This window comes from Triturus cristatus, chromosome 1_1, assembly GCF_964204655.1.
Source record: "Triturus cristatus chromosome 1_1, aTriCri1.1, whole genome shotgun sequence".
Taxonomy (NCBI): domain Eukaryota; kingdom Metazoa; phylum Chordata; class Amphibia; order Caudata; family Salamandridae; genus Triturus; species Triturus cristatus.
The window spans coordinates 18,748,233-18,771,318 of record NC_140579.1 but is presented as its reverse complement, the minus strand read 5'-3'; the positions used below and the strand labels follow the sequence as shown (position 1 = coordinate 18,771,318).

The 23,086-nt window shown below is 46.2% G+C and overlaps 1 protein-coding gene across 1 annotated transcript in view; it reads right to left on the bottom strand.

Annotated features, from left to right (window-relative positions):
- The window catches only part of LOC146869164 (uncharacterized), a 70,702-nt gene that overhangs the window by 31,245 nt on the left and 16,371 nt on the right, over positions 1-23,086 (bottom strand). The window contains exon 3 of the mRNA XM_085653424.1: positions 12,738-12,788. Coding sequence (XP_085509550.1) covers positions 12,738-12,788 — 51 coding nt within the window. The remainder of the gene's footprint in view (positions 1-12,737; positions 12,789-23,086) is intronic.

Below are 23,086 nucleotides of genomic sequence, written 5' to 3'. Positions count from 1 at the left end.
TGGAGAGGTGCGGGTGTTGGTGTTGGTGTTGGTGTTGGTGTTGGTGTTGCCCCGCCCTCGGCCTTTACTATTGTTTCCCCTGTAACCTCCTCTAAAATATCCTCTGTTAGGGGATGTTTGTCCTGATGTTTTGAAGGTGGAAGAGGTGTCTGTTCCCACATTTTTGGAGGCTCCCCTATAAAAGGAGCGTCGAAAGGAGCCTCTGGGTTGAGGAGACTGTAAAGCTCCCATTGATTTGGCAGTCTCATTATCCTTTTTCATCTTTTCTAATGCAGTGTCTACGGTGGGTCCAAATAGTTGCTCCTGATTAAAAGGTTGAGCAAGAATGGTTGTTTGTACTTCCGGCTTAAAGCCGGAAATACGGAACCACGCGTGGCGTCTAAGTAATACGCTTGTGTTGACTGCCCTAGAGGCGGTGTCCGCTGCGTCTAATGCACATTTGATTGAGGCATTTGATAGGAGTTTGCCTTCTTGGATGAGGTCATTGGCCTGGGATTTGTATTGATCAGGCAGGTGTTGCAACAGGTCCTCTAGCTGATCATAATGAGCCCTATCATATAGAGCCAATAGGGCTTGCGTATTGGCAATACGCCAGTGGTTAGCAGCTTGTGCGGCAACCCTTTTGCCAGAGGCCTCTAAGAGCTTAGACTCTTCGTCTGGGGGCTGTGTGTCTCCAGTTGTTTGGGAGTTCGCCCGCTTTCTGGCATTTGACACGACTAAAGAGTCTAAGGGGAGTTGCGCTTTGATGTACACGGGGTCCTGTGGGGCCGGTCTATATATTTTTTTTCTATCCGGGGGTTAAGAACCCTGGCCCTAACAGGGTCTTTAAAAACCTCAGTGGCATGCTTTATCACTCCTTTAATCAAGCAGAATGTGAACTTTTTTTGCGACTGCTCAAAGGTGTCGAGGAGAAAGTCTTCCTCTGGTGTGTCTGTGTGCATGGTGACGCCATGGAACAGTGCCGCCTTGTTTATGAGCTGGACAAACCCTAAATGGTCATCCGGAGGGGAGGGTTTGGAGGGGTATTGAGTGGGATCAGGCATGTCAGGCAGAGGGTAAGCCCAGTCATCTATCGGTGCTGTGTCCGGGAGTGTAAAGGGATCATTAGGATCAGTAGGATCATTAAGGAAATCCGGGTCTCCCCCTTCCCCTAAATCATCATCATCCTGTGGAGGTGGTGTATGAGAAGGAGATGGTAGAGGTGAAGGAGGTGGGGGTGGGGGGGATGGGATGGAAGGTAATATAGGAGAGGAAGGACGTATGGGTGAAGTGGCACAGTCCTTGTTTAGAGGAGCTGCAGGAGGCGTTGTGTCCAGCTTCCTTTTCTTGTATGGCACAGCTGTGACATGTCCGGTTTTACGATTGATGTAAATTCGTTTTTGCGTAGGATCCGGGCGAAAAAGTTCCTCAGAGTCCGAAGGTGGCGTTGGCGCCGATTTTTTGGGGTCCGATCTTGATTTTGGGAGATCGGCAAAGTCTTTGTGGACTTTTTTCGGCACCGGGGATGGTTTTGGTGCCGAAGAACCTTTAGGTGCCGATAGACCTTTCGGTGCCGGTGGAGACTTCGGCCTCTGAGCCTGTTTCGGTGCCGAAGGTGTTGTAGGCACAATAATATGAGGTTTGCTCGAGCCCGAGCTACCTACAGGCTTTTTTTTCTGCGGAGCCGGGCCCTAGCTTCTGAAGATGATTTTCGGTTGCGACTGGTCCCAGCTGGCAGAGTGTTGACCAATGTCTTTTTTGGTGGGGTTGGGGTAGGGGAGATGGTACTCACAGGCTGCCCCGGAGTGAGGAGGTCATCAGAATCGTCGTCTGCCTCGGACATGATCTGGAAGTCTTCGGAATCGTCGTCAGGGACATCCTGGGCAAAGATGTCGTCTGGTTCTGGAGCCGGTTTGGCCATGATATGGCGTCGAGCTCTTCGGTCCCGGATGGTTTTCTTCGAACGGAATGCGGCGCAGGCTGGACAGCTGGATTCGTTGTGGTCAGGCGAGAGGCACGGGTTACAGACCTCGTGGTGATCACTGTGGGGGAACTTTGCTCCACATTGGGGGCATTTTTTAAAGGGTGTCCTTTCCATCAGCCGCGTCCGGAGCCGGTCCGATGGGATTTCGACGTCGAATTGTAAATTTTGGAGAGTTGTAGTGATTGCTAGAAGTTTTCTGCTGGAGCGGAAAAAAGTTCATCCGAACCCAATGGCGAAAAAAACTATCTGAGGATGGAGTGGATGCCCATGCGCACTGTTGTCCAGAGGAGGAGTCACCTATCTCATGACCAAAGGCTTCTTCCGAAGACAACAACCTGCAAACATCCGAGCCCAACACCAGATGGCGATCTTATCCTAAAGTGTGTGATCTGCAGCTCATATGCCTCACTGTTTTTTTTCTCTATTAAACCTACTTCTAACCCTTTTAATACTGCACCTAACACCACTTCAACTCAGACCCGCACACACCCATACGGCTAAATCATTCAAAAGATCTAAGAAAAAAAAGTGACCCTTGGGGTACCCGTAGGGCATTGCAGCGCGGGCCCGACGAGGAGCACCGCCCAATGATTGCTCAATCAATCAATATACTCATAAAGCCCACTACTCACCCGTTAGTGTCTCAAGGCGCTGGGGAGAGGGGATGTTACTGGTCGAAAAGCCATGTTTTGAGGAGTTTCCTGAAAGTTAGGAGGTCCTGGCTCTGGCGTAGCTGGAGTGGTAGAGAGTTCCAGGTTTTGGCGGCGAGGTGTGAGAAGGATCTTCCTCCGGCGGTGGAGCGGCGGATGGTGGTGAGAGCATGGCTGGCGGAGCAGAGATGGCGTGTGGGAGCGTGGAAGGAAAGTCTGTCATTGAGGTAGGCTGGACCGGTGTTGTAGAGAGCCTTGTGTGCGTGGGTCAGGAGCTTGAAGGTGATCCTTGTCGGTACGGGTAGCCAGTGTAGGTCTCTGAGGTGGGGGGAGATGTGGTTGCGGCGTGGGACGTCAAGGATGAGGCGGGCGGATGCGTTCTGGATACGTTGTAGCTTGGCCGTTGTTCCTGCATATAGGGCGTTGCCGTAATCCAATCTGCTGCTGACCAGGGCGTGGGTGACGGTTTTCCTGGTCTCGACGGGGATCCCCTTGAAGATCTTGCGGAGCATGCGGAGAATGTTGTAGCAGGAGGAGGAGATTGCGTTGACCTGCTGAGTCATGCTGAGAGTGGAGTCCAAGATGAAGCCCAGGTTGCGAGCGTGGGTGGTGGGTGATGGTGCGGTGCCTAGGGAGTTGGGCCACCAGGAGTCGTTCCATGCTGAGGGGTTGGAGCCGAAGATGACGTTCTCTGTTTTATTGGTATTTAGCTTGAGGCGGCTTGATTCCATCCAGTTGGAGATGGCGTGTAGTCCGTGGTGTAGGTTGTTTTTGGCAGTAGTGGGGTCTTTCGTGAGGGAGAGGATCAGCTGTGTGTCGTCTGCATATGATACTATGTTGATGTGGTGTGTCCGAGCGATGTTGGCGAGAGGAGCCATGTAGACATTTAAGAGCGTTGGGCTGAGGGAGGATCCTTGAGGGACGCCACAGATGATCTTGGAGGCCTCAGGCAGGAATGGCGGAAGGCGGACTCTCTGGGTTCTGCCGGTGAGAAATTATGAGATCCAGTTGAGAGCCTTGTCGCGGATTCCAGCGTTGTGGAGTCTTGTGCGGAGGGTGTGATGGTATACCATGTCGAATGCGGCAGAGAGGTCCAGCAGGATGAGTGCTGCGGTTTCTCCTTTGTCGAGCATGATCCTTATGTCGCCTGTGACAGCGATGAGTGCGGTCTCGGTGCTGATTTTTTTCGGGATCCGGATTGGGAGGTGTTGAGCGCCTTGCTATCTTCTAGGAAGCGGGAGAGCTGGGTGTTGACTTTTTCGATGACCACTGGGTCCCTTGGGATGTGTGAGGGCACCAAGATAAGGACATACTGTCCCCTGTTACTATCTGAAAAGAACGGCACCTATCTCTCTCTTCCTTACTCCTCCATAGGAACTGTGACTCCCCTCAGCCACGACACTAAGTACACAAACAACTACTTGCAATTATAAATGAGCTGTTTACTGTCATGCCTGGGGTCTTATGAAGGACTCTGATAAGGGATGTAGGGAGAGACTCCAAGAAGAGCAGGATGTCTCTTGTATACATACGGAAGCAGGTCCCTGCTTAAAGTGGGGATGCAGCAAACACAAATAGAAACTTAAGAAAGAGGGAAAAAATAAATCACAGTTGAACACCACAACTCAAACTTGTGTTTTTTGTGAAAAGTGTGAAGATACTACAGACTCAGATATATCTGACCCACCAATTTCCTCCAGTTAAGGACCATCTTGGAAAGGCCAAGGTTTGTAAGAGTTGAGCAGAACCTCATACGATGGTGTTGAAGGCTGCGGCACCCCCACAGAACCGGAGGCCAAAAACTGTTCTGCACAAGTCTCCTGAGATCTTTAAGAGCTGAGAGAACCACCAGCTCTGTGCTATGCCTTTTGAGAACCTGCCTCAAATGAGCTTTACTTACACACAATAAAAAAGGCTGTTTTCTGCTGCAAAGCTTTGTAGCTATGACTTGCAGACAACCAGTTTATTCGATAACTTACCCAGGAAGCGCAGTAGGGCTGATGGGACGGACATTATTCAGATCTGGATTTAAGTTGGCCTGCTTGAAAAGTGTCTTCACCATTGCCAAAGTCCATGCTGTGCTTTTTTATGAACCTGATTGGACATATATCTTTAGGAAAGCCGGAAGGCGAGGAGACATATGGGAGCAGTCAAGGGCTCATCTGATGTAGACTTCTTGATGAGTGTCCAGTATGCTGGGTGCACCAGTAAGGTCGGCTTGTATAGTAATGTTCAAGGTCAAAACCAGTGCACAGACTGGTGAGGTTAACAGCAATGAAAGGTGAAATGCCTACGCAGAGTTGTTGTGAAGGCTGCACCTTTGTACGCGCTGATAAAAAGCCACCATGCAAAAGGCAGGCCTGGCTTAAATGAGGCAGCTTGGTAGCTGTGGCTCTGCTGCCTCACAAAGGTCGTTTTCGGACCCTTACTACAGGAAGTGACAGGCAAGTGACGGAGGGGCATGCGGGCTATGGGTGGGACATGGGTACACACTGGTTCCTTCTGTATTGTGGTGTCAAGGTCCCATTGCCTCTTCTGCCTAACACTTACCTCAGCTCCTGGCAGGCTGTGGGTGGTACATGGTACACAAGGGTTCCTTCTGTGTTGTGGGGTCAAGGTCCCATTGCCTCTTCTGCCCAGCACTTACTGCAGCTCCCGGCAGGCTATCAAAGAGGCGCCCCATTATTGGGCGAGCTACTCACCAGCTCTTTCACTCTTTGCAGGTTTGCAAGTATACCATTTGAATGTTGGCAAAAGGGCATGCAAGGGACTTAGTTGGGGAGATGGCGCTGCAGGGACCGAGCAGCTGGTGACAAACACACCAAGGAGAGAGAGAGAGTAATATGGCAGAGGTCAGAATGAGCGATCTCAGAGAGCTTCATTGCAAAATTCATAAAATCTGCCTGAGGAAGAAATTGTGCGCTTTAAGTGGATTTGCAAGTTTTTAAAAACATTTCCAAAAATGGTGGAATTTCATATAATCTCGCCTTCCTAAACAACATTATCCCTCACTCACGCGAACTGGCATCTGCCATGAACCATTTAAATGTCTGATTTATCACACAAGTGGTAAAATGCTGACACAGTTAGTTTGATGCATTATTTCATCAAAATATATCAAGCTGAAGCCTACAAAGAGCTTCAGAGTAGCAAGAAGAGTCTTATAAGGGAGCATTGTAGACTACTCTAGACACAATAAGTTTACTATATTATTTCATCAAAATATACTAATACATAGAGGAGTTAGGAGTAGTAAAAAGTCTTCGAGGAGCCTTAATCCAGCACTGGAGGCTGGTGGGAGTATTATAAGGGAGTATTTTAGACCACTCTAGACACAGGCAAGATAACTGATTTACTAGCATTTTAACTAGTACACGTATGATCTCGTACACAAGAGGAATTTGACCAGAGAATCCTTTTCTTGGGTTTGCGCTGAGATAGGGCTGGAGTTTCTCACCTGCCACAGGTGGATAGGGCTTCCGTTTGCACTCCTCAAAGAAAAACCAGAATTATGGGCACCCATCCTAGCAAAATTATACTTAGAAGTTGCTCGGACAGGAACGGTACCTAAGTCATGGCGCGGCTCTTTAATAAGGCCCATGTTTAAAAAAGGTGACTGGGCTCGGCCTGAAAATTACAGACTGATCACATTACAAGATACTGACGCTAAGCTTTTTGCCAGAATAATACTTACGAAATTAACAGAATGGCAGATGAAAGAAAAAATAATGCCCGTAAACCAAACAGGCTTTATTCAAGGATTAGGTACTACTACCAACATAATGATTCTTGCACTTTTAATTGACAAGTCTCTTCGGTCAAAACAACCTTTGTATCTTTGTTTTATAGATTTTAAATCGGCGTTTGACTGTGTCAACCGAAATCTCCTTTGGAAAAAATTAGAAAAAATGGGAATCCCAATTCCACTCCTTAAGTTAATAATGTCTTTTATACTCAGAGACATGGGCGAGTGTGAGGATGGGGGATGGTCGTACTTTATCAAGGGAGATCCCAGCGAATGAAGGCCTGAAGCAAGGCTGTGTGCTAGCTCCCCTTCTTTTTAATCTGTTTCTTGCTGACCTACCTCTAATCTTAGATAAAGAAAATGCACATCCTCCGAAACTGGCTGAAATGAGGCTCACGAATCTGATGTATGCTGATGATGTCATTTTGATGAGCCACACAAAAGTGGGCTTACAGCGATTAATTAGAAGGACTTACATATATTCAAATGAGAATGGGATGGTTATAAACGAGACCAAAACCAAAATTATGGTAGTTGCCAAAAATAGTAGGCTTAAATACAAAAGCCGCTGGTATATGGAAAACATAGAACTGGAACAAGTCGAGGTCTATAGATACCTCGGCGTACTATTTGATGGAAAGGGCACCTACCATCAACACATCAAAGAGTCGCAAAGAAAAGCCAACACTTTAATTTCAGCTTTTAGAACTATCCAGAAGTCCTTACCCACCCTAACTTATGGCCCCCTTCTAAGTATAGTTGGTGCAAAACTATTACCCGCGATCACATATGGCAGCGAAGTGGTGATGGGTAATGACAGCGTCAATTTGAACAAAGCCATAACCAGAGTCTACAGAGCGCTTTTTCATCTCCCAACGAATGCGTCTCCTTCGCAAATAAGGTTGGAGTTTGGCCTTACCAATCAAGAATTTGCAAGGCAAGGACATTTTATAAAAATTTGGAATCGAATAAAAACTGATCAACATAACAAGATTTCCCAGCTCTTATGGTCAGAAATTCTAAGGGACACTAACTCCGCGGGTGCTGGCTATCTTAGTGAGGCAATTAAAGTATTTGGAATTACATCAATATGGGAGATGAACACAACTAAGTTATCATTTAAGAAAATTATTAATAAAACTGCATCTATGCCTGGGTTATGTCATCTTCCACCATGGGAATTTCAAGAAACCAAAACAAAATGTAGACATTTCTCATTTACTATGTATTTGTCCCGAACTATTACAAGAAAGAAAAAGACTGCTTAAGGCCCATTTTAATTCACGCAGCATACGGTCCTGCAGGCAGGCGGTGATCAAATGTATGGCTCCAGACGATATTATTTTAAATGTTTCCTTTGTAAAGTTCCTAATTTTAGTTGAAAAGAAACTCGGTGAGGCATCCATTGCAAATATTTAATTGATTAAGTTAGCTCATGTAATGCAATTTTATGTGACTTTATACTAAGAATATAATTTTTTTTTTGATTCCTTATATATATATATATATATATATATAATTTTTTTTTTACTGTTGTAAGATTTTAAATAATCAATACAATAAATTACTTTGACCTGCCACAGTCGTGATGGTATATGGGGGGGGGTCGGTCACAGCAGAAGAGGGCTCTAGAGAGGAAGCAAAGAAGAAGGTTCATTATGAGAATCAGCAGCGGCTGAAACACATTCACAATTCTCTTTGTGCCTTAATATCTGCTAATTCATATCACTGGATCAACACAGTCTCCTGCGAGGCCTCGGTTGGAATGGGTCTTTGCCTGTAATCCAAGTTCTCCTCCGGGGAAATCTATATCATGGCCATAATCGGGCAACGTGGGATCCCAAATCACCTCATTGTAGAACCTGCTTTTAATTTTGAGAAAGTGCTACTAAAAACACATTGTGGGCAGTCGATAATAGGCGAATTTGGACTATTTTTCCATATTTTCTTGAAGCCACTTTAAAAGGCAGAAAAAGGTCCCTGTTCTCGGGAAAGGGACAAGAATCATCACAAACTATCTGCAGAGCTCTCTGGAATACATTTTGATTGATTTTGATTCTACCAGTTAAAGGATGGACACTCTGAGGGTTTTCATCCTTATTGAGTTCGAAGATTCATCTCCCTCAGAACCAGCTGGACCTTCACTAGTGTCTGTTGTATTGAGTTCTAAGTCTCATCCCTCAGAACCAGCTGGACCTTCACTAGTGTCCGTTGTATTGAGTTCCAAGTCTCATCCCTCAGAACCAGCTGGACCTTCACTAGTGTCCGTTGTATTGAGTTCTAAGTCTCATCTCAGAACCAGCTGGACCTTCACTAGTGTCCGTTGTATTGAGTTCTAAGTCTCATCCCTCAGAACCAGCTGGACCTTCACTAGTGTCCGTTGTATTGAGTTCTAAGTCTCATCCCTCAGAACCAGATGGACCTTCACTAGAGTCCGTTGTATTGAGTTCTATGTCTCATCTCCCTCAGAACCAGCTGGACCTTCACTAGTGTCCATTGTATTGAGTTCTACGTCTCATCTCCCTCAGAACCAGCTGGACCTTCACTAGTGTCCGTTGTATTGAGTTCTAAGTCTCATCTCAGAACCAGCTGGACCTTCACTAGTGTCCGTTGTATTGAGTTCTAGGTCTTGTGAGAAAGTGCCATCTTTCTTGCATGGTATGCCCCAACTTTTTGCTGAATGTACTTTGACTGAGTGTACCCTGGACTCCTGCTAATCAGGTGCCCAGGGCCTATGTTCCTTCCCTAAAAACACAAACCCCAAATTGGCAAACCCTGGCCACATGTCAGCCCCTGGTAAATGGTACCCTAGGTACACAGGGCCTTGTGACCAGGGAAGGCCTTTAAGGGCTGCAGCACTCATTGTGCCACCCTTAGACGCCCTGTACCCTAACACACACACCCTGCCCTTGCAGACTGAGTGTCTGGGTGCAAGACAAACCAAAGAGTCGACATGGCACACATCCCTGTGTGCCATGCCCATCACTTACACTGCCATGGCATACCTCAGCCACCCCTCTAGCTGGGTGCCCTATGCCAATCGTGTGGACACAGGAGCAAGAGCCCAGTGCCTCTACAGTACCCAGGTCCATTCCTGGGCACTGTAAGTGCAGTGCTGACCTTTAAGAGTACATGGTTCTGAGAGCTCGTCAAACACGAACTCCACAGAAGACTGAGAAGTTTGGTATCAAACTTCTCAGCACATTAAACCCACACTGATGCCAGTGTGGGATTTAATGTACCAAGCAGCCCAGAGGGCATCTTAGAGATGCCCCCTAAAACCTAACCTACAATCCACGTCTGTTCTGAGGCTGCCCAGGCTGCCACACAGCAGACATGTTGCTGGACCCTGGGTAGGAGAGCCCCTGCTCGCCTGGGCCTGCAACAATGCACATCCTGGGTGAGGTGCTAAATCTCCTCCCCCAGGATGGGCAGGGGGAAGCTTCAAAGGCATGCCGCCTCTGAGTTTCCCCAGGCCACTGCAACCCCCCACTCTGGCGGGAAGCTTGGCCGGAAACCCCAAATAAGGACAGGGGATGTGCCAGCCTGCCAACCCCACCCCTCAGGTGAGGCGAGGTGAAGCACATCCGCGGGCTCTCGCCATCTTGAAGATGGGAGGCCCTAGCCAATCAGGATTAGGCTACTGCCCCCCTCCCACAGGAGAGAAGCAGGATAGGGGGTGTACCCACCCCAGGACAGGGACCCATTGGTCCCTGCCCTTCACCTACCTGTAACGCCCCTAAATCTAGTATTTAGGGGCACCCTTAACCTTCCTTCCCCAGATTCCAAACTACAAAGAGGAGCAAGAAGACAGAAGACCTGCCCTGCAGCTGCTGAAAAGAGGAAGACACCAACTGCTTTGGCCCCAGCCCTACCCGCCTGTCGACCCTCGAACCTGCTCCTGCTCCAACGCGCCATCTCTTGTGGCCAGCAACCTCACAAACCCCGGAGGACCTGGCTACCCTTCAACTCTAAGCCCCTGGGAGTCCCATGAGTAGAGGCTCTACTCAAGAACTCACTTCTAATCCCTGGCAGCAGCCCGGAACCGCAAACCCAGCACACTGGACCAGCCAAGCCTGGCCGGTGCCGGAGTGAACAAAGACCCAGAGGACGAACCCACGGCGACTGTGACCCAGAGTCTGACACCCAAGGACCTCCCTCGACCCTCCTGAAGAAGCTTGCAGCCTCAGAACAAGGTGCCCCCCCTACCGCGATCAACAGAGGGTAAGATTTTCCGACACCAAAAGGCACCCCTGCACGCGGCACCCCGCGGCCCCCTGTGCCCACTCCCGGGGTACCTACCTATCCTCCAACTACCCAACTTACCTCTCGAAGTGGTGGTGGCACCTGAAGAATCCTTGTCCCCGAGCTTGCAGCCTTTTTCCAAACCGGAAATTTCCCATTGAAATCAATCGAGCGCCCGAAGGCTCAAAAGCACCCTGCACCCAGCCCTGGCAGTGCAACCTCTACACCTATCTACTTCCCCACTTGCCCTGAGTAAGTGACCAGGAGCCCAGCTCCCACAGCCGCGTGGCTTGCTAGTCAGCAGCCACCAACCAAGGCCCCCCCTATCCCTCATAGGATAACATTGGGTCTAACTCGCTCTGCACCCGGCCGCCCTAGTGTCGCTGAGGGTGAACTAACTGTACCTACCTGACCCTGGGGGACACCTGAGTCTATGCCCAGAACCTCAACTCTGCCAGTCGAGTACTTACCTTTAAACCCATAACTCTATTTTCTTCATAGGATAACATATTAGAAATTTCAGGAAAAAGCTAGTCAAAGTGTGGACTTTTCAAATCTTAAAATATTCACCAAAAATCAGCTGTGAGAAAGTGGCTCTGTATATGCAGCAACCACAAATAGAAACTTAAGAAAGGGGGGAAAAAATAAATCAGTTGGATACCACAACTCAAAATTGTGTTTTTTGTGAAAAGTGTGAAGATACTATAGACTCAGATATATCTGACCCACCAATTTCCTCCAGTTAAGGACCATCTTGGAAAGGCCAAGGTTTGTAAGAGTTTCGAGCAGAACCTCATACGATGGTGTTGAAGGCTGCGGCACCCCACAGAACCGGAGGCCGAAAACTGTTCTGCACAAGTCTCCTGAGATCTTTAAGAGCTGAGAGAACCACCAGCTCTGTGCTATGCCTTTTCTTTTCTGCCTCTTCTACCCAGCACTTACCCCAGCTCCTGGCAGGCTGTGGGTGGTACATGGTACACAAGGGTTCCTTCTCTATTGTGGGGTCAAGGTCCCATTGCCTCTTCTGTCCAGCACTTACCCCAGCTCCTGGCAGGCTGTGGGTGGTACATGGGCACACATGGGTTCCTTCTGTATTGTGGTGTCAAGGTCCCATTGCCTCTTCTGTCCAGCACTTACCCCAGCTCCTGGCAGGCTGTGGGTGGTACATGGGCACACATGGGTTCCTTCTGTATTGTGGTGTCAAGGTCCCATTGCCTCTTCTGTCCAGCACTTACCTCAGCTCCTGGCAGGCTGTGGGTGGTACATGGTACACAAGGGTTCCTTCTGTATTGTGGGGTCAAGGTCCCATTGCCTTTTCTGTCCAGCACTTACCCCAGCTCCCAGCAGGCTATGAATGAGGCACCCCATTATTGGGCGAGCTACTCACCAGCTCTTTCACTCTTTGCAGGTTTGCAAGTATACCATTTGAATGTTGGCAAAGGGCATGCAAGGGACTTGGTTGGGGAGATGGCGCTGCAGGGACCGAGCAGCTGGTGACAAAGACACCAAGGAGAGAGAGTAATATGGCAGAGGTCAGTGTGAGCGATCTCAGAGAGCTTAATTGCAAAATTCATAAAGTCTGCCTGAGGAAGAAATTGTGCGCTTTAAGTGGATTTGCAAGTTTTTAAAAACATTTCCAAAAATGGCGGAATTTCATATAATCTCGCATTCCTAAACAACATTATCCCTCATTCACGCAAACTGGCAGCTGCCATGAACCATTTAAATGTCTGATTTATCACAAAAGTGGGAAAATGCTGACAGTTAGTTTGATGCATTATTTCATCAAAATATATCAAGCTGAAGCCTACAAAGAGCTTCAGAGTAGCAAGAAGAGTCTTATAAGGGTGCATCGTGGACTACTCTAGACACAATAAGTTTACTATATTATTTCATCAAAATATACTAATACATAGAGGAATTAGGAGTAGTAAAGAGTCTTCGAGGAGCCTTAATCCAGCACTGGAGGCTGGTGGGAGTATTATAAGGGAGTATTTAGACCACTCTAGACACAGGCAAGATAACTGATTTACTAGCATTTTAACTAGTACACGTATGATCTCGTACACAAGAGGAATTTGACCAGAGAATCTTTTTCTTGGGTTTGCGCTGAGATAGGGCTGGAGTTTCTCACCTGCCACAGTCGTGATGGTATATGGGGGGTTGGTCACAGCAGGAGAGGGCTCTAGAGAGGAAGCAAAGAAGAAGGTTCATTATGAGAATCAGCAGCGGCTGAAACACATTCACAATTCTCTTTGTGCCTTAATATCTGCTAATTCATATCACTGGATCAACACAGTCTCCTGCGAGGCCTCAGATGGAATGGGTCTTTGCCTGTAATCCAAGTTCTCCTCCGGGAAAATCTATATCATGGCCATAATCGGGCAACGTGGGATCCCAAATCACCTCATTGTAGAACCTGCTTTTAATTTTGAGAAAGTGTTACTAAAAACACATTTTGGGCAGTCGATAATAGGCGAATTTGGACTATTTTTCCATATTTTCTTGAAGCCACTTTAAAAGGGCAGAAAAAGGTCACTGTTCTCTGGAAAGGGACAAGAATCATCGCAAACTATCTGCAGAGGTCTCTGGAATACAAGAAGATGACAGTCTTTTTTTATTGATTTTGATTCTACCAGTTAAAGGACGGACATCCTTATTAAGTTCTAAGTCTCATCCCTCAGATCCAGCTGGACCTTCACTAGTGTCCATTGTATTGAGTTCCAAGTCTCATCCCTCAGAACCAGCTGGACCTTCACTAGTGTCCGTTGTATTGAGTTCTAAGTCTCATCCCTCAGAACCAGCTGGACGTTCACGAGTGTCCGTTGTATTGAGTTCTAAGTCTCATCCCTCAGAACCAGCTGGACCTTCACTAGTGTCCGTTGTATTGAGTTCTAAGTCTCATCCCTCAGAACCAGCTGGACCTTCACTAGTGTCCGTTGGATTGAGTTCTAGGTCTCATCTCCCTCAGGACCAGCTGGACATTCACGAGTGTCCGTTGTATTGAGTTCCAAGTCTCATCTCAGAACCAGCTGGACCTTCACTAGTGTCCGTTGTATGGAGTTCTAAGTCTCAACTTCCTCAATACAACGGACACTAGTGAAGGTCCAGCTGGTTCTGACTTCTATGTCTCATCTCCCTCAGAACCAGCTGGACAGTGAAGCTGATAAACATGCACACTTCCTGTGTGTGTGTGACCCTGACTTACCTGTACATACCCTGTGTGTAAGCTACTCTGGCATACCTGTACATGCCTTATGTGTAAGTGAAGCTGACATATCTGTACATGTCCAGTGTGTAAGTTGAGCCGACATACCTCTACACGCCCTGTGTGTAAGTGAAGCTGGCATACCTGTACCTGCCCTGTGTGTGACCCTGACATAGCTGTAAATGCCCTGTCTGCAAGTTACTCTGGCATACCTGTACATGCCCTGTGTGTGACTCTGACTTACCTGTCCATGCCCTGTTTGTAAGTGACGCTGACATACATGTACATGCCCTGTACGCAAGTGAAGCTGACATATGTATACATGCCCTGTGTGCAAGTGACCCTGCCATACCTGTACATGCCCTGTGTGTAAGTGACCCTGCCATACCTGTACATGCCCTGTGTGTAAGTGAAGCTGACATACCTGTACATGGCCTGTGTGTAAGTGACCCTCACATACCTGTACATGCCGTGTGTGCAAGTGACCCTGCCATACCTGTACATGCCCTGTGTGTAAGTGACCCTGCCATACCTGTACATGCCCTGTGTGTAAGTGACGCTGACATACCTGTACATGCCGTGTGTGTAAGTGACACAGACATACCTGTACATGCCGTGTGTGTAAGTGACACAGACATACCTGTACATGCCCTGTATGTGACACTGACATACCTGTACATGACCTGTGTGTAAGTGAAGCTGACATACCTGTACATGGCCTGTGTGTAAGTGAAGCTGACATACCTGTACATGGCCTGTGTGTAAGTGACCCTGACATACTGGTACATGCCCTCTGTGTAAGTGACCCTGGCATACCTGTACATGCCCATGGTGGTTGCTGCTTGTAAACAAGGGACTTGGCGTTGTCCCTACTAATACAATGGATAGTTTCAGGGTACGACAAGAGCTCTCAGATTTCTTCAGATCAGTAAGACTAAAGGTTTTCTTCCATGATCAGGAGGATAGAGAGGAGCAAGGGAGACACGGACTTCCGACCTAAATCTACTTTTACCCCCATGAATTCCATCATGCCACAAGAAGTCATAACTTTTGAAAAAGCAGTGGTACATGATATTGAGGCACTGGGAAGAAACCAGAATAATCCCTTTAGAAATATTACAAGAGAAGAAAGGGAAGCCCTAGAGGAATTGAAAAATAACCAAGATCTGGTCATAAAGCCCGCTGATAAGGAAGGTGCAATTGTTGTCCTCACCAAAGAGGTATACGATCAAGAATGCCAGAGATTGTTGAATGATGAGAGGAATGATAAAATCCTTCTAACTGACCCAACGCCAGGATTAAGAAGGGATATTGCAATGGCGGTAGAGGAAGCTCTCGTCCATGATTGGATAACGGAACATGAAGCTAATTTTCTACAAAAGAAAGATCCTATCACACCTGCATTTTATATTTTACCGAAAGTGCATAAGGTTGCTAGACCACCTCCAGGGAGACCAATTGTGGCTGCCATTGGTTCCATACTGGAGCCAGTGGCACAATTTTGCGACTTTCTTCTTAAACCATTGGTTCAGAGCAGGAGGACGTATCTAAAAGATACCACTGAGGTCCTCAATCTCCTTACTAATATGGAATTTGATACGGAGGAGGAATATTTGGTGGGGTTAGACATAGAATCCCTGTACACCAATATTACCCAAATGGAAACTTTGAGGGTGATTAAGGAACTCTTATTTAAACAAGATGGGCAATATCAGACCCCTAGACCATTTATTTTACATCTGGCCAAATTGGCACTCACAAAAAACTTTTTTGAATATAAAAAGGTACATTTTATTTAAGGACCCATGGAACATCTATGGGGAGTGCATTCGCGCCGAGTCTGGCAGGGCTGTATGTTTCCTTCTTTGAGGAGAGACACATTTTCAACACAGATAATCCTTGGACACATAATATCCGTGTCTGGACACCGTTTATAGAGGATGTCCTCCTAATTTGGAGAGGCAACGAAGCATCTATAAAAGATTATCTGGAATGGTTGAATAGACAAAATCCGTTCCTCCATTTTATTATGAACATTACCAGGGAAGACCTCCCATTTTTGGATTTAGTCATATCCCCATCTGAAGGAAAATTATCTACCAGAGTTTATCATAAAGCCACGGACAAAAATGGGCTACTCCATTTTGGGAGCTTTCATCCCAAATCGCTCAGGGAGATTCTTCCTGTCAGGCAGTTTCTGCGACTTCGCAGAAACTGTTCAGAAATTGGTAGATTTAAGGAAGAGGCTACTGTATTCACACAAAAACAGAGAGGTTATCCTAGCCAAGTGGTGAGTAGGGCGCAAAAGAGAGATTTCAACTGTCCTAGAGATGCACTCTTGGAAAAATCAAAAAGATCAGCTAAAAAGAACACGATATGTGTCACTACATTCAATACGTCTTCAACGGCGATTAAATGCATTATTTTAAAACACTGGTGCCTACTGAATTAGAGCGGCTTGGGACTTGAGAAACCCTTATTTTCATTCAGACGAGACCAGAACATAAGGGATCAATTAGTGCATTCCCGGACTTATAACAATGCTCGAGGGGCCCCTCGAGCTATTGGTAATCTCATACCAGCGACGGGCCACACACGCTGTGGGGCATGGGATGTTTGTAAACTAACGAAAAACACGAAAGAAGTGGAGGTTGGTTTACATCACCCTTGGCACCAGAGAGTACACACGAATTGTAACTCTTCCCACGTTATTTACACCATTAAGTGCCCTTGCAATTTAATCTATGTGGGAATGACGTGTAGAAAGGTGAAAGTGAGGCTAATGGAGTACAGGAGTAACATCCGCTGTGCCAGGACCAATACACGCCTCACTTCACATTATGTAGAAAAAAGACACACAGTGGAAGAGATCTATTGGACGGTGTTGGATAAACCTCTTTTCACACCATCCACGAGGGAGGTAGCACATGCCCTTTTCATATGCGAACAGAAATGGATATACCGCATTGGAAGTCATATCACAGGGCTGAATGACGATATACCCTGGTCAGCCTTGGGAAACAAGTAAGAATTCAGATTCCATCCCCCACACACTATCTGGCATACATTGTGTTGATGGACCAGTAGACGTGCGGTATATTGAGGATGCGTATGCTTATTTTGTTTGTTTGTTTGCCCCATACCAATAGGGATAGGTCCTTGGTTTTCTTCTAAAATGCTCCTAATTAGCATCCATTATAATACTCTCGAGGATGCTGTATATATGATGACTCGGATATCTTGATAATATTGATCAGATATATACACCATGCAGATTAGGAAGTATTTTAAATGAATCCCACATGATATGGAACATTAATATCTTCCGCTGGGGCATTTGTATGGATATATGGAGGAGTGATAAGCCCTCCATTGGCTCGATTCTGTTATGGGAGCGTTTGGATCCATTATGCTGGAATGTAGGTTAGCGCTCTAGTGTTCCCTGGTATGAAACACGTAGCGCGGAGATGCAGGCAGCACGTGATCGGAAATTAGGAGATGTAAGGAGCGGGATAAAGACGTTTCTACGCGGCACTGTGAGAGACGAATTGTATGGGCAGCGAACCACCCTTGACGAAGTAAGGTGCAGGGGGGTGCCATTGGGGTGTGTGGGCGATTAACACGCTTACGGTATACATACCACGAGAATTATACGCAGGATGTTTTGAATATTTATCGGGGATGGCTCACTTTACACAGTTCGGGGTTACCTGTATACCTATACATCTATATATCTGTATGACGATGAAGATTTAGGTATAAGGGATATGACTCTGCCCTTGAATTAACACAATGTAAAAGTTGGGCAGGACGCCGCCATTTTGAATAAGGAGGTATAGTGTACTTCGGAGCATATAACTTTACTCTAGTGGATATGTGCATAATAACAAGTAGGGACTACGTATTTACTGTAGGACTCTTGTTCTGATTGGGATTAAAATTGCTGTGTTTGATATTATTTGAAATACCTTTCTCAACAGTGTGTGACTACAGGGGGGAGGGGGAGGGTCGCCCTCTTCTACACTGCCAGTTTTAGCATCTGACTCAAACTCGGTAAGAGGCGATTTGGAGTGAACCAAGTAAGACGCTTTTAAACCAGAATAATTGTTATAACAGGAATTATGTATTTGAGGGGGGATAGGAATCCCCTATAATATTTTAATTGGCCTGATTGAATGCGGACATTTGCACGTTTTTCCTGCACGCTTTTACTTGTTTTGCACAATATGCAACTGGCATTTGATGTGTGGTTCGCATAAATTATGTGATACACATCATGAGGTGAGCCATTGTTGCTCTGTTCTTGTGTGGGTGTAGTGCCACTCATGCTTTATGGAACACCGTAGTCGCACCTAATGGGTTGTTTCGGGACGCAGTTCTTATGGGGAGAGCACACGAATTACATTTGTGATTGTGGATATATGTGATGTTGGTAAAGTTTGACAGTGGGTTTTTATTTCTCTCTTCTTTTTTCCCCCACAGTTCAAAATTGAAGAGTAAAGTTACCAACAACTCCAAATCTCCAGGTGGAGTAATAACCCAAGTTGTGGGTAGATCAGAGGGGTTTAGTTAGAAAAAGAGCATAGGGATCCTTCTTGTCCTGATGAAGGCCGGATAAAGATTCTATAACCGGCTGAAACATGTCGACCTCTATGCAGACAGGGGGGGTGGCGAGTACTTAACTCACACCACCATCATCCGTAATTCTTTTTAGCTCTGACTAGGGAATCAACTAATAAAATGATTATACTGATATCTCTAAGTCAGTTTTAAATCACTAGTTTCTGCACCTTTATAGGATCCTTTCTTTTTCCTTTGTGTCTTTATCACTGTTGTATTGTCTACCCCTCCCTATTGCTCAGTCTCTATCGTTGGTCTTCGCAGAGATGTTAGTAGCAGCCCTATGATGAAGCATGCCACAAATTGTTGTGGGTGAGGGCAGTTTTAACAAATGAGGTGTGCTCCCCCATTTGACGGCGTCCAGATAAACAAAACTTAGACGACAGTTGAATTGCCCTACCTCTTTGTATGTGTTTTGGTATGATGCTTGAGGAGGACGAGGTAGGGTGTATCCTTCTCCCCCTCTTTGTTTTATTGTGTGGATCATGCCTGTACATGCCCTGCAAGTGAAGCTGACATACCTGTACATGCTCTGTGGCTCTCACGTCTGCGGGGAGTGAGATGAAGGGGGGGGGGGGGGGACCTAGATTCAGCATCAGAAGCATTGCAGGGATATTGGAGAGAACTTGAGATGGTGCCTGGGTGAACCTGGTTTAGAGCCGGGAACCTAAGATGATGGTTCAAGAAAGGTATGTGGGGTGTGTGCCACGGACCACTGTGGACACAACCGACAGGAGTTTAACCAGGGCCTACTTTCGGCCAATTAGCAGCTGCTTCTTATGAAATGGGAGAGGGTTGGGCGGAACAGTTCATGACTGTGTCCAGTGAGGGGGAGAGTGACACGGAGGCCCGGCCTCCTGGAGCAATCACAAAGAGAAGGATTCATTGGCCAATATGTTGGCTTGCACACCGCAAGAGCAGTGGATCACTGCTAGCCCAACTTTGCCATTTAGAAAAATGGCAAAGCTGTGTGTAAGGGACACTAACATTCCTGTACATGTCCTGTGTGTAAGTGACCCTGACATACATGTACACGCCCTGTGTGTAAAAGAAGCTGACATACCTGTACATGCCCTGTGTTTCTACGTGCCACTGATATACCTGTACGTGCCCTGTGTGTAAGTGACCCTGACATATGTGTACATGCCCTGGGTGTAAGAGACCCTGATATACCAGTACATGCCTTCTGTGCAAGTGACCCTAACATACCTGTACATGCCCTGTGTGTAAGTGAAGCTCGCATACCTGTACATGCCCTATGTGTAAGTGAAGCTGACATACCTGTTTATGTCCTGTGTGTGACCCTGACATAACTGTACACGCCCTGTGTGTAAGTGACCCTGACATACCGGTACATGCCCTCTGTGTAAGTTGTGGTAAATAAAATTCCTTTACCTGGACTTAATTTGATACAGAAACATAATAAAATAGCTCAGTAAAATGAGAGGCAGAATCCGTGATATTAGAGGTTCGGAATGGGCTTTATTCCAATGATCGATTATAATCGGTTGCTCCAAGTTCCATCACCACGGAGGTTCAGGAAGTGAAGTACATACTTTATTGACAAGAAGTAACTTTTATAGTACATACATTACAATGAAGCGAATGCAGTAGGCGTAACAATTGATAAGGAAATGACGATTTATCTGCGTAACCGAAAAATGGGTGTAATAAGGAGTAAAAAGGAACATAATTGGCTATGATGTCACATATAGGTGGATCTATAAGATAATACTTGGCATAGATGCGCGCGCAGCAGCATGACGTGTAATTGACGTGTAACTAGGGGGCGAAGGGGACTTGACATTTAGCTCTACATGTGGAGACAAAAAGTCTGGGGGGTCAAGTCAACCTAATCCCAAATCATATCTAACATCCTATGTTTAAAGAACTATGTTATCCACAAAAGAAGGACTCTCGGACAGAATCTATTCTATACTGACTGTGCGTGCGTGTACAAGCGTCTAAGTGTCTACACTGAATGCGAGGGGGTAGGAATATTCCATGGTAACAGGGCTATGAATTACTTGCATGAGGACAGAGAAGCCGATCCTTTGCTCAGTAGCTGGAAGAATGTTTACTTAAGCTGCTAGACAGGAATGCATCGGCTAAGGAGTGAAACAGATAATTCGAAGGTGAAATACAGTTCTTGGCAGGCAGCAAGCTGATGTCGGGCATCGTGAGCCGCGCAGAGGATGAGACAAAGTTCATGGTCACAGATGCAGGCTCGGACTGGAGCTTTCAGAGGCAGAAGGCAAGAAGAGTTTGATGACAGAATCAGGGCCTACTTGCCTGGACTGTAAAATGGCATAAGTGAACCATATAAAGCCGGTGGCCTTTCATACTTAGGAATGGAATATCCGGCCTATTCATGGCGGATCTGACAGAGGACATGTTGACGGTGGACGCACATGTATTTGCGTCTTCATAACTGGAACTGGAGGGAACATACATGTACTTGTGACATGCACATAGAACCGTTGGGGTCCAAGATAGGGGACATAACTGACCAGAAAAATCCATATTTCCACATTCCCTCCTTGTCCCCTACTTGCCCGTTAAGAGATATCAATCTTCATCAATCCATCGATCTGTTCATATAGCATCATTTGTTCTTCTTTCTTCTTCCGTGACGAATGAAATCTTGGTGGTGGAATACACGATGTGGCACACAGACCACAGATCGCTGGTCCACATTGTAGACATAGACAGCAACTGAATAGTACGAGGAGGCCAATACCTAGGAAGGATAAAACTCTCCATCCCCAGGCTGATATCACACTCCAAAACCAACTGGACCAAGTCCAAGTGCCTGGGTTCTGGTGTATCTGGTTTACAATCTTATGAAGGCGAGTGATGGCTTTATATACCGATGGCGAATTTTCTGGTATGAATACGCAGCAGCTTGATCCGATGACCCGACAAGCTCCGCCCCTATCAGCCAGGATGACGTCAAGGACAAGACGATTTTGAAGCACAACAATCCGCATAGCAGACTGCTCTTCTGTTAAATTGCCTAAGGCGGAAATAGTCTCATTCACTACTGCTTCAAGGGTTCTAGTTAATCTACGTATCAGCTTGCTATTAGTAACAGTACCTATATAGGGAAAGATGCCTTTATTAAAATCTACATACTTGTCCCATGCCGTCTCAGTGTAATCGACAATGGGGAGATCTCTCCGCTCTCTGTTGTGTACTAAATGAATATTTCTATAATAATCAGGAGGAGCTAGGAAAACAGGTGGCAAAAGGAATGCAATGTAGCAGGTACCATCCCAATCTAGAGGTAGACGCATATATGCAGTCTGACCACATATAAAGTAGGAGTGGCGATAAGCTCTAAATGAAGATTTGCCTTGATCACTGAATTCTACTATAGTAGTGCATTTACTATGGCCCATATGTATGGAACCAACCTTTCTTACACACAATTCACCCTTCGCTGGGAATACTGACATGGTGGGTAAGACTAGTTCAACTTCGGATACGACATTTAGAATCATGAGATTAGGTGTAAAATTACCTAATCCATATACTTCATTTTCTAGATCAGTTCCTGTTCTTTTGGGGCGACCCTCCTTGTCAGGGTAGCAGACCTTGAGTAAAACTAGGTTCAGGTTTCCCCATACCCAATGATCTTGGTAAACTGCTGTGTCTGAGTCTATGGAATTGATTAAACTAAACCATGCTCCACAGGAGCCATTATGTGTAAATGGATGTGGAAAGAATGGCAGGACTCCTTCATAATTCTGATAGGGAGGGAGTCGGCCACACACCCAACAATTGGTGGCATTACTAGTCTGATGGGAATGATGTAACATACTAATGAAAGTGTTATTGCGCAGCGCAAGTCTATAAGACAATTCATGCGGAGGTAAGTCACTAAAAGAATGTTCAGCAGTAACATTATAAACATGTCTAGAAATAGGGTAATATATGTGCAACAATATACTTGCAGTAATTATTAAAAGACTCAAGAAAAACAAAATTAATAATGTCACTATGCAGTGGCTACGCAGTGATTTACAATACGCCTGTCGTTTCAACATTTTCCGGGTATTTTCTCTACTCAGGTCCAAGGGATACATGTCAGACAATTCAACCGCTTCACCTTGGAGAGGACTTAAACAATCAAATTGCTCGACTTGTTGGGCCTAAGCTTTAGTTTATAGAGTTCGGTTTCAGTCTTTTCAACCAAAGGAAGTTTTGAATCAGTCTGTGAGGGAGTGCAGGGCACAATGTCTATATCCGAGGATAGTCCATGAAATTTCTTGATATGACTTGAATGAATCCAGCCCTTGCGGCCCTCGATCTTCACGGCTGTCCTTGTAGTGAGCAGAACCAACTTGGGTGTCTTCCACCTGGGCTCCAGCTGAGTCTTTCGGTCGAAATTCCTCACAAATACGAAATCACCCGGAACTACGTCATGGGGTTTCACCTCAGTGTTGTCGGGAAAGGCTGCAGCTACCTGTGAACGACAAGATTGTAGTGCAGACATCAAGGAAGCCAAGTAATCTGTCAGCATATTACAGTCAATATCAGTTATTTTGCGTGGTATAGGCGTCCCCCACATATTTGGTGGTCTACCGAAGATCACCTCATACGGGGATAGCCCTGTTCGAGAGTGTGCTACCATTCTCATGTAAAAGAGTGCA